Consider the following 11,407-nt stretch of genomic DNA (forward strand, 5'->3'; position numbering starts at 1 on the left):
AATTACAACAAAAACAGACTACAAAATAGAGAATAATAATTTCAATGGAAGAAACAAATTGAAAAAACATTAACAAAACAAGAACAAAATCTAAATCAGTTTACAAAATATCAACAATTTAAAAATAAAAGTATAAATCATATACAAAATCATTTTAATAACTGATTTCAAAATAAAATTGAAAATCTAGAAAACATACAAACATAAATCAAATCAGGAAAAAAACACAGTTAACCTAAATTATAAGTAAAATGAAATTTCAATTGATAAAATATAGATGCAAATACTGAATATAGTCAGATAAAAAAAATTAAGGAAAAAAAGGAAGCATACTAGTTTAATTAGTGAAAGAACGAGATAATGGAGATAATGAAGAAACAAAACTAACAGGGAAGTGAGGTAATGGAAGCGAAGGAATAAGAACGTGGAGAAACTATGCTGGAATCGCGGAGAAGAAGAAGAAACCGCCAAAATTGAAGAGGAAAGAAAAATAACGGCAAGAAAGTAGGATTCAAAAAAATTAGATTACAATTTTGATTTTGGATGTTATAAAAAGTAAACTTTAGATTGCAACCGTATAAAAGTAAACTTGGGCCAAATTTCGGTATATCGGGTAAAAAGTCTTTATATTTATATAGATTGAAGTAGTACCATAGGGTAAAGTGGGCCGGATTGTAGTTTTAAGCTCAGCCCATATCTGGTTATAAATAAGCCTGCCAGCTTCCTGCTCTGTGAATCAAGAAACTTATAGGAAGGCCCACTAAGTTTTTGATTGGGTCGGTTCGGGCCGAAAGGATCCTAGGGATGTGATCCATGAGTTACCACGCATGCGATTACTACTCTCCCTGAACTCTTTTACAGTAGCCGAAGAAGCCGACCTGCATCGCGGAGGTGTTTTTACCTTCTCCGTTGCCGTCTCTCCCCGCCATTTTCGCCGGAATTAATTAATTATTATCATAATTTTAGGGTTTTCTTTCAACTAATTTTTCAATGGCCTCTCGGAATCATCTTGTTGATGTAAGCTTCATTGCTCTTTAATTATTCTTGTGCATATGTTAGGGTTTTAGTTATTTCGGTTCGATGATTCTAATTTGTTGACATAATCTGCAGGATGATGATTTTGGCGGCGATTTTCCCGGTAGCCACAATGGCAAACGTTCAGGTTTTTGTTTTATTTGATGTGGTGATTAGTTAGTAACTTTTACTTTGTTTAATTTGATGTGGTGATTAGTTAGTAACTTTTACTTTGTTTAATTTTATGTGGTGATTAGCTAGTAAGTTTTACTTTGTTTAAATTGATGTGGTGATTAGGTAGTTACTGTTGCTTTGTTTAATTTAGTGAATGTGCTTGTGAAATTTAGGTAATAAGAGAAGCTTTGGAGATCTTGAGGATGATGAAGATGATATTTTTAGCTCAAAGAAGGTATTGTAAAAGAATTCCGGTTTTCAGGAAATTTGTTGATAAATTAACTTCTTTTACGGTCCCATGATGGTATATATACAGACAACAAGTAAAATGAGCTGTTGTCTCTTTAATATATTTATTTGTACATGTCATTTTGGAAGTCGAAAGAATTTTTATGTAATAGAAATTGTGTTGCTTAGTATTTAGAGTGTAACTTTGTAACCTTTGCATTGTAGGGTAATACAAAAGTAGAAGAAACTGCCATGATTTTGTCTCTACGAGAGAGGTATTCTACGAGTTTTGGAAGATTATTAATTGTTAACTGCAAAAGATGATAATGTCTAGGTAATTGATAATTTTAAATTTAAAAACCTTTGAGTCTTATATGCTCTCTGTTCTGATTTGCTTTTGCAGTCTAGAGAACTGTAAAAATGCGCTAACAACATGCCAAGTATGTGTATTCCATCTCTCTTTTTTGCTTTTTGATACTGTGTATGGTTCCTTTCTTTTCATTGGAAGTATTATGATTCTCATGGAGATGCTGTAATGTCTTTCTGGTTTCAGCATTTGGAAGAAACTAAATCTGTTAGATTTGTTCTGTTGTTTGTGCGTGGAATATCTAGTTGGTTAATGGTCACAGTTTTAAAACGATGCAATTTGAGATTAATGTTGTTAATTTCATTTATTATCATATGATTGCAAATATACTCTTTAAAAGATTTTTTTTGACTTTTGCTTTGATTTTGGTTTCTATCATAACACATGTAAGTGTCATTTATGCAGCTATAAAGTGATTTTCATTCAATGCAAAAAGTTGTTCATTTTTTTTAATTCTGTTTTTGATGCCTTCTTATTTTTATGACATAAGTATTAAGGCTAAGTAAATGTAAATACGATTGCTATGTGATTTAATTGAAATGTATGCATTTTTTTAGACAGAGCTTGAAGCTGCAAAATCTGAATTTCAAAAGTGGCGTTCTGCATTTGAAAAGGAGTCATTCATACCGGCTGGTGCAAATCCTGGTTAGTTAGATTAGATGTGTTATATTATACTATTAGACCTGACATGATACTTTCATGAAAATTATCCAATTTATGACCATTCTGAGACATAGCTTTTGAAATAATTGACTTTTTCGGTTTTTGTAGAACCTAAACTAGTCATCAATTATCTTCAGGCCCTGAAATCCTCTGAGGAATCTTTGCGTGAACAGGTAATGATAAATACAGCTTTCATTGTCTGTGCAAGTGTTTGCTAATAATCCATGATTTAAGATGTTATTTGTATTTTCAGCTAGATAAAGCAAAGAAAAAAGAAGCTGCCTTCATCGTAACTTTTGCAAAACGAGAGCACGAGATAGCAGAATTAAAGGTAAGACTTTTTGTTTGTGTCATATCTCCTAATACTATGTTTCTTAAGAGGTGATTATTGAAAATATCTGATGAACAAAATGATAGGTAGGAAGAGATCTCTTCAAATAAGAAATATCAGATGAAAAAATTCGCTAGGAAGAAAGCTTTTCAAAAGGTTGAAGTGAAAAAAGCAAGAGTATATAGGGAAGGAAAAAAGCAAAATTGCTTTTGATTTTCAATTTTCCAATAACATTGTCCGATGTCTTGATGACTTTGAGGAAAGCCAACTTTCATAGATGCAACACACCCCTTTTGCGTATCTTATGGACTTCCCTTGTTCCTTACAAAACAATCATTTGATGTTTAATCACTCCTTGCATAAATCTCTTTTTTTGTTCCTTTGTTTATATGTTAGATATATTAATGTTATCTTTCAATGCAAAGAGAGTGAATTTATTTCCCACTGAGTCGAGGAGAAAGACAAAGAAAAATTAAAGGAACTTTTTAATGTCATGATTTTTAGAGAGGATGGAGCAAGCTCAAGATATTGATGATACCGATAAATAACTGCAGAAGTACCTATAAACTTTTGTTTTCAATTTTGTCTTTTTATAAATATATGGCCTTCTACACTTTGGAGAAGGTTTAATAGAGCCCGTTTGTTGACTGTCTATTCATTGACATAGCAGTCTGAATTCTTGCCTGCCTAATGTAGAATCACTTTTGAATTCACAGTCTGCAGTCAGGGACTTGAAAGCGCAGCTCAAGCCACCATCAATGCAGGTACTACCAAATGGTAACACTCTGTCTGTTTTAATGAGCATGGCTACGTAATTGAGCAGAGAAGTTGGCCCATATGAAGAACCCTAGCTAGCTGACTGTAAAAATCTTGATTTAATAGGTTAGCTAAGGAAGTTATTGTTTGTGTGTGCTGTGTTCACATACGGTTAAAATGAAATTGGTTTAGGATGGATATATTCTTGGGTGAGGTCTTTAAAGTACAGGGCATGATTTTTTTATTTTATTTTTTGCATTGTTAACTTTATGTGTACATAATAAGATACCGAAAGATAGGGTTATTTGAAAATCAATTTGAAACATCTTTAAGGAATTTTTATTTTGGATCTATGGACATCAAATGAATGCAAAATATTTTTTGAATTGAATCCTTTTTAAGAAAAGTGTAAGAAGAATGTTTTTTCTTTTTTTCTTTGTAGACACTTTGAAACCATATCTTTTTTTCTTTTCTTTGTGGTCTCCAATCCTCTACAAAAGTCCTCTTTAAGTAAGGGGTATCATCTGTGCTGAGTTTATTTCCTAGACACTGTTGTTTTTCATTTAATCTCTTTGTAGGATTAGTCTATGGTTTTTCGACTCGTTTACCGACTCATATCTTTCTCTACCTTATTAAACCATAAATCAAACTTCACTTACTTTGTCTTTATTAAAACCCGACCTAAATAGATAATAATTTCTGAATCAGACATCTGCGGAATGATGAGGCCGACAAAAATATTCTATCTGCTTCCTCAGTCATTTGTGTAAAGATGTTAGTTTGAAATCCCGTTGCGATTAACAAAATTTTAATATTTTTTATTGCTTGTCCTTTCAAGCTGCTTTTCAACTAATAATGGTTATTCTTTTCCGAAGTTTCCTTTGGTGTTGAATATTTCTGCTGTAATCTAAATCTGAAAAATGCTATTATTCTAGATTCGCAATGTCTTATTCGTTATGTCTTGTGTATTCTCTCATGTTTTTGTCCTTGACGGTTTAGTGTCTTTCTATTCATGTAAATTTTCTGCTCTCTTGACAGGCAAGGAGGTTGCTGTTGGATCCAGCAATTCACGAGGAATTTACACGTTTAAAAGTTTGTGCTCAAACAACATTCTGCTTAAGTAATCTGGCTGGACAGTAGGATTACGATTAATAGCTATGCATTCCCTTCTTTCTAATGACTAGTACCATTATGAATAAAAAGAAATACGAGGCATTAATGATAATTTATATTGGAGCAATGAAAAATATTAACACAGATCTTGAGTTGGGGACATGGACAGATAAAATTTTGTAGTTTCCAAATTCGATCTCACTTTCTGGAATAAATTTATCTTGTAATTTTGAATGGAAAATTATTGCAATAATTGGGAATTTATTTAGTCTAAAATTTTGCGACACAATCTGCAGTACACTATGCACGTTATTGCTTTTTTTTTTCTTTTTGAAATGCTCTAAAAGTCTGAGAAAAATTGAAGTGCTCGACTTGTTTGATGCTCTTTAAACTGGACGGTCCTACCTACTAAGATTGTTAATCTCAAGCTAAATTCATTTTATTTGTTTTATGTATGCTGTAACAGAATTTGGTCGAGGAAAAGGACAAAAAAGTTAAGGAACTGCAGGATAATATTGCTGCTATCAATTTCACTCCGACAAGCAAGATGGGGAAGATGCTGATGGCAAAGTGTAGGACCCTGCAAGAGGAAAATGAGGAGATTGGAAATCAAGCTGCCGAAGGAAAGGTACTATTATATTTTCACAAATCCTTGTAGTTTGTATTTGAGCATTGTGTCCTTTGCAACTTTTTTGGTCTTCTCAGTATTCGGTTCATCATGTCATCTTAATATTCAATTCATTTTGTTCCTGAAAGAAAAAGAAATGATATACTTTGTCTGAGGGTTCAGGAGTTAGGGCTGGAAGGGTTTGCAGGTGTATGTGAAATATTCCACAACACTATCAGAATTTTGAGTTATGCTGCTTTACATGAATTAATTTAAAATGGATAAGGAATATGTAGTTGCTTAATCAGTGTATATCACTGACACTGATAAATCAATATTTTTCCCAATTTTCATGGTTTTTTAAATGTAACAACCTGATATGGATTTATGGGCATGTTTGAAATAACACACCAACCGTTTGGTAAATGCCATCCGCAGTGCGATATAATGAGTGAGCAGTTCTACACTTGCACTGTAATACTTGTTACACGTTTCTTTGTTTTTCCTGGACTTATGCTTATATTTATATATGCAGATTCATGAATTAGCAATGAAACTCGCCTTGCAGAAATCGCAAAATGCAGAACTCAGGAATCAATTTGAAGGTTAGCTGTTTAGGAATGCATATAATTCTAGATTGTATTTTTAGAAGTTGATATGGCTTGTATTTCATGCTACTACTTTTTTGAGATGATGGATCGGTAGGTCTCTACTTATATAATTAAATGTTACACTAATTTCATTATCTTCTGTCAACATGGTTGTTCCTTCTCTGCTGTTGTATTTTTTTTTTAAAAAGTCCATTTTAGAGTAGCTTTGAAATTTTGTCGGGCAACCTAGCTTCTGAGACGGGGACATTTGGCTGATAGCTCCCCATTTTAAGTTGCTAATTCTCTTTGAATGTGTTGGATTGTGATTTTTTTCACGAGCTCCATTCTATTATAGGATTTGGAATTATTTGAAACTCCTAGGTCAAAGCTAATTCATTTTCTTGAATAGTAATCATTTACCATTCATGGCGGCTTTCTCATGCTTTTTGGTTTAGGGAAGAAAATCACTTTGGCAGTTGGCTATGTTACACTGTTCATTTAATCTTTAGATTTTATCATGGAATTATTGTTTCGGTTTCTTAATGTTTTTATCCTTCTCTGCTTTTTGCGCAGGACTTTACAAACACATGGAGGGTCTGACAAATGATGTCGAGAAGTCCAATGAAATGGTTAGGATCCCATTTTCTTCTTGGTTTTTATTTTTTAGAGTTTCATAAGCCTTAGAATGAATTCATGGAGTTGCAGAAGTTTTTTACGATAGAGCATCTCTCCCTGAAAATTTCCTGGTCGCTTTAAAAATTGTCCTAAATTTTATTATTCCATCGCAATGTTCGAGAATTGTTAGATAAGCGCCATGCATCGCATAAGAGTTGCGTCTTAATAGCGGAAATGTGATTGTTCATGTCCTATGTTGCAGGTACTTCTCTTGCAAAAGAAGGTGGAAGAGAAGGATAATGAGCTTAACGAGTTGAAGCTTGAGCTCCAGGAGAAAAGCCTTGTGGATAGACAAGCTGATGTAGTTCCTAATAATTTAGTTAGCAGTGATATAATAACACCTAAACAAGAAACTGAGATCGACTAGATTTTGATAATTTTTGTAGGATATTCATTCCCCCAATTAATGTTTATTGTACGTTATGTATTAAACTTTACTCTTTGATGCCCTTTTTTTTACATGTCGATGTTTTACTCATCATATGGCAGTGACCTTGAGTTGGGTTGCAAAATTACTATCTACCATGAAGGGTATTAAATTTTTATTCATGAAAAATTTCCTAGTTATATTGCCAAAGATAAGACTGCTACTGGTCTTCATTAAAGAATTACCATGTACATCAAATCTTCATCTTTGAATACATTTTAGACTAGAGAGCGCAGTGGATTCTGTAAATATACAAGCATATACAGGTGATCAATTTCCATGAACAAACCTGAGCAAATTACAAAGGTGAACAACCATAACAACGTTGATGAATCCATAAAATTTGGGGTCAGAAAGTAATTCTTCATTATGTGCTCCTGCCTCTAGACCAGCCGAGCCCAGCATTGCCTGTGTTTCCAACTGGTTGTATGGGCGTGGTCAGGCCCTTTACAGTTTTGCCTAAACCTTCCCCCTGCACAAATTGGAGATGAGGTAAAGAAAAGGAAGCTATAACATGGCTCCATGTATGCCCATCAGATTTGAGGACAAGCTGCTAACCAAATCCAGGTACCAAAAACAAAGGGGATTTCGAATTGTCAAAATATATGCATAACTTGCGTAGCTGCCGAAAATGCCAGTAGAGTATACCTCTTTCCAGCCCATATTTTCAAGTATTTTCCTTCCATAAGTACCAACTCCAAGTGACATGTTTAAGGCCTCAGCTGCCGCTTCCTCTGTAGAAGTGGAAACCGAAGATGTTGCATCAGAAACATCAAAAGATGAACTCTTTTGTCCAGGGCCTGCTCCATAACCTCCATGCAAGGTTCTTCTCTCAGCAGCTCTATCTCTGTAGTGATGTATTCTTTGCTGGGAATGAGAATGAGCCAAGAGAGAAGTTATCATTGGAAAAAAAAAAAAAATAGCAGACTGAACGTGAAATACACATAAATCCAGATTACTATATGCAGAAAAAGAAAACAGAATGCTATTGTAAATGACATATCATAAGCTCTAAAGCTAAAGCTAGGTCACTTCACTCAACATTTATGAGTTTGAGCTACCAGCAGTAGGTGGTCTAAGTTAGTATTAAGTCCTCTTAGCAATTTGGTTGGACTTTAAAACTAACCAAAACTATCTTTGAAATTTGACCTTCCAAAACCACTGAATGCACCTAGAGAAGTTCAAGGGGCCAGCAGACTAAGTTAAGAGCTCGGAGCTCATGTGTACCAGAATATTTTCTTTAAGCTTCTGATAATTTTTTCATACACGTGTCTACTATCTTTCATAATAACAGCATAATGCCTAGCAATTCAGAACCAATCTCTCATGTCATGGAAGTTACCTTTTTGGATGTGGGGAGTTCATTGGGAGACAAAGCTATGGCCTTATCACTGTTTTCATCATCCAATACTGGCTCACTTTTCCCAAATGATTTGGTTGCAGGAATGGCTTGAACATTTATTGATACTTCTGGATAACCCCAGTCTGCTGTTGGGTTGGAAGAATCATAACTTGATAATGTAGATAGATATCTTGCACTTGGATTATGCAACTTGTATACTTGTCCTGGAACATACAGAATTTTAAGAAGCTCTATAAGTTTATTCTTAATATCCGTAAATACACTCTATTTGAATGTGTTTCTCCTTTTTGCCATTGCCTCAGCAACCACACTAAGCATATAACATTAATCTGGCATAAAACATGCCAGGATCATGACATTGTCTACCAAAGAAGGGAAACTCGAACCTGTTCTAACTCGTACCAGATCAAGATGTGCTTCACATATTGGAGCAGTTCTGAAAAAGCCACTACTGGAAGGCATAGATGGATGAAGTTTAGCAGATCTTTTCACCAGCCGACCAATGAGCCTAGTCGTGTGACCTTTTATATCCTTTCCAGAATCTGTGACCATGGCCCAATCCCACAAATTCACAACTTGAAAATCTTGGACCGACTGTTCCCCAGAATAAACTACTTGACCGTACTGAGCTAGCCAGTTTTCTTCATCCTTACAGACATCTGCATTCAAAAAGAATGTAACTTCTAAATTCCCATCCACATCTACCGAAATGCAATTAGTCAAATAGCAACATGCTTGTGAAGAAGGAAATAATGCAATTTGACTTGGTCAGGTAGTAACACTGACTAAATGTATATAAAATTAATTTCTTAGATATGTTGATATCTATAATGTTGACGGTGCTCAGATAGAGAGGGAAGAGAAAACAAAAGAATCGCAATGAAACAACTATCCAATTACAGGCAGTACCTTCATCTATGGTACATCCAGATTCACCAGTTAAGCTACAATGGTGTTCTGAGAGCTGACCATCTTTCAACACTTGAGAATCCTCAGGTGATGTACCTGAACAACACAAAACCATTCATCGAATGACCAAAACATGGAAAATATCGACACAAAATCATCAACAAAGAAAGCAAAGCTATCCCCACCATCGACATCTGAAGGCATTGTTGAAATATCAGCATCATTGACATGTTTTTTTCCCGCAGATAGATAAATATTTATAAGCGTCTCTTCTAACCTGGATTAAAATAAATGAGATATACACTGTAAACTGATAATTGAGAAAAATAGAAGGCAAATGAAAAAGGTGGATGGTGGTGGACTTGGGAAAGCATCTAATACATGGCTACAATAAGCATTAAAAATCACAAGATGTAGCATACCACTCTGATGGTGGACGTGGCATTTCAGCTTCTTGGTCTGCACTATGTTCTGCGTCTTTCATCAAAGAGTTCGCAAAAATTAATGACTGAAAAACAAAATGATTTCACACAAAAAGTTCTCAAATTGATAAAAGAAACAGCGAAGTCTCCTTAAAGTCCTGAACCAATTATTTCAATTATCTATCCAAGAATGAAGACTGACATATAAAAGCAGGCATCATTTAGATCTATTACTATCTAGTCTACTTGACAAGAGAAGCGTGTCATATTGAACTTTAAGCCATAGATATGTTTAAGGAATGCTATTAATTTTTTGTAAAAGAAAATAGAAATAATTTTGGTCCTACTGAATTTATACATTGACAGACATGATATTCTGAACCATCAAAAAACTGGAATCAAAATGCAATACGAGTCAGTCACAACGAGTCCAAGTTGGCAATACTGCCTACAGTCTAAGAAGCTGTAAGTCAAGTCTTAAAAATACATTTTGTAACAGAAGCAGCATAATTAACCAGCCTTTATTTTCTTAGCAATAATGGCTCACCAGCACGGGGAATACTCTCATCAGAAACATTTTGACCGCATGAATAAACATCAGGTTGATCTACTGTCAATAAAGAAATATCATCCTCAGTATTTTCTTGAGCAGTATTGTGCTGAACAGTTTCTTGGCAACCATGTGATACACAATCATTGACCTGCATTCAAGAAAATATAAAAAATAAAGGCAATTTTTATTTTCAGAAAGCAAAAACCTGAGATGATTGATACCTTGTCATATTCAAAAAGCACATAACTTCCATTCTCAAACTTGTAATAAAGTCCATCACTACTACTGTAATACCAACCAGCATTAGGGTCATGATAAAATCCGCTTCTGCATCAAATAAAAAGACAAATTTAAAAGAGGGAAAATTATACAACCCGCCGTGTCATTCATACAACAACTAATAATAATGCGATAGTCATGTAAAAAGATTTCCTATCGCAAATGCTCATTATCTGGTTGTAAAACTGACGTGGTGCAACCGTTGTGTGAGATAAATAATCTTAAAAGAGAAGCCAACAAGAAAAGCACAAATTGAATTAAAGAGAATAATTATATAGGAAGCAGTAATTAGAGAGTTAAAAGTAGTTAGTGGTTAAGGGTAGAAACCTGGGGTGGTAGTAGAGCTGAGAGTTATCATCCCATACAAAACAATTATTCTGTTCTTCATGTTCCTCTATTTCTTCTTGTGATTCTGTTTCTTTGATTCCCTCCATTTTATTTCTGTAACCTTTTTCTCTATCAGAATTGATTGAAGATTGAATTTTGAGAAAATTAGACAATATACGGTCTTGGGCCAAATTGTTGTGAATAGTACACCCACATATTTCTTTTTATTATTTTACGTTGTTAAATTAATTAGTTTAACTAATCAACTTTTCTCTTTAACAAATAAACATTCAAAATAGAAAAAATACGATAAATTTTGGTAAACAGATGCCAATGTTTTTAACCTAATTTTCTTGCAAGTGATTTTGTTTGATTTACATGGTTTCTGATTGTAAATGTGTATTTGAATATTTTGCTATTGATAGTTAGAATAACATACATTTGTAAAATAAATTTTGGCAAACAGATGTCAATGGTTTACCAATTCTACTTCATTGGGAAATCATTCATATTACTGGTAAATTTTTTTTTGCTAGTTTAATACTTTTAAAATGTGAACTATTTATTTATTTAATTTTACATTATGATTTGGGAATGAATAATTCTTCC

At 33.8% G+C, this 11,407-nt stretch overlaps 2 protein-coding genes across 4 annotated transcripts; one reads left to right on the plus strand and one right to left on the minus strand.

Moving 5' to 3' along the window:
- Positions 1 to 741: 741 nt before the first annotated feature.
- LOC126673535 (FKBP12-interacting protein of 37 kDa) lies at positions 742 to 6,950 on the plus strand. Its single transcript, XM_050367715.1, has 14 exons — positions 742 to 1,017; positions 1,111 to 1,162; positions 1,362 to 1,423; positions 1,642 to 1,691; positions 1,820 to 1,856; positions 2,341 to 2,428; positions 2,555 to 2,619; positions 2,700 to 2,777; positions 3,494 to 3,541; positions 4,572 to 4,625; positions 5,113 to 5,274; positions 5,789 to 5,858; positions 6,417 to 6,472; positions 6,721 to 6,950. The coding sequence occupies exons 1-14, from the start codon at positions 991 to 993 to the stop codon at positions 6,883 to 6,885; spliced, it is 1,014 nt and encodes a 337-aa protein (XP_050223672.1). The 5' UTR covers positions 742 to 990; the 3' UTR covers positions 6,886 to 6,950.
- A 147-nt stretch (positions 6,951 to 7,097) lies between these two features.
- On the minus strand, positions 7,098 to 10,990 carry LOC126673534 (uncharacterized). Of its 3 annotated transcripts, none has more exons than XM_050367714.2 (10): positions 10,799 to 10,990; positions 10,414 to 10,519; positions 10,187 to 10,340; positions 9,640 to 9,694; positions 9,403 to 9,494; positions 9,218 to 9,313; positions 8,695 to 8,967; positions 8,288 to 8,511; positions 7,517 to 7,812; positions 7,098 to 7,417 (listed from the first exon to the last, which is right to left on the minus strand). In XM_050367714.2, the coding sequence occupies exons 1-10, from the start codon at positions 10,903 to 10,905 to the stop codon at positions 7,405 to 7,407; spliced, it is 1,416 nt and encodes a 471-aa protein (XP_050223671.1). In that variant the 5' UTR covers positions 10,906 to 10,990; the 3' UTR covers positions 7,098 to 7,404. The 3 variants fall into 3 exon arrangements, with proteins under 3 accessions (XP_050223671.1, XP_050223670.1, XP_050223668.1); XM_050367713.2 differs by having other exon boundaries at positions 7,594 to 7,812; positions 9,640 to 9,688; positions 10,799 to 10,989; XM_050367711.2 differs by having other exon boundaries at positions 7,594 to 7,812; positions 10,799 to 10,989.
- Positions 10,991 to 11,407: the final 417 nt, after the last annotated feature.

Source organism: Mercurialis annua, linkage group LG3, assembly GCF_937616625.2.
Source record: "Mercurialis annua linkage group LG3, ddMerAnnu1.2, whole genome shotgun sequence".
NCBI classification, from domain to species: Eukaryota; Viridiplantae; Streptophyta; class Magnoliopsida; order Malpighiales; family Euphorbiaceae; genus Mercurialis; species Mercurialis annua.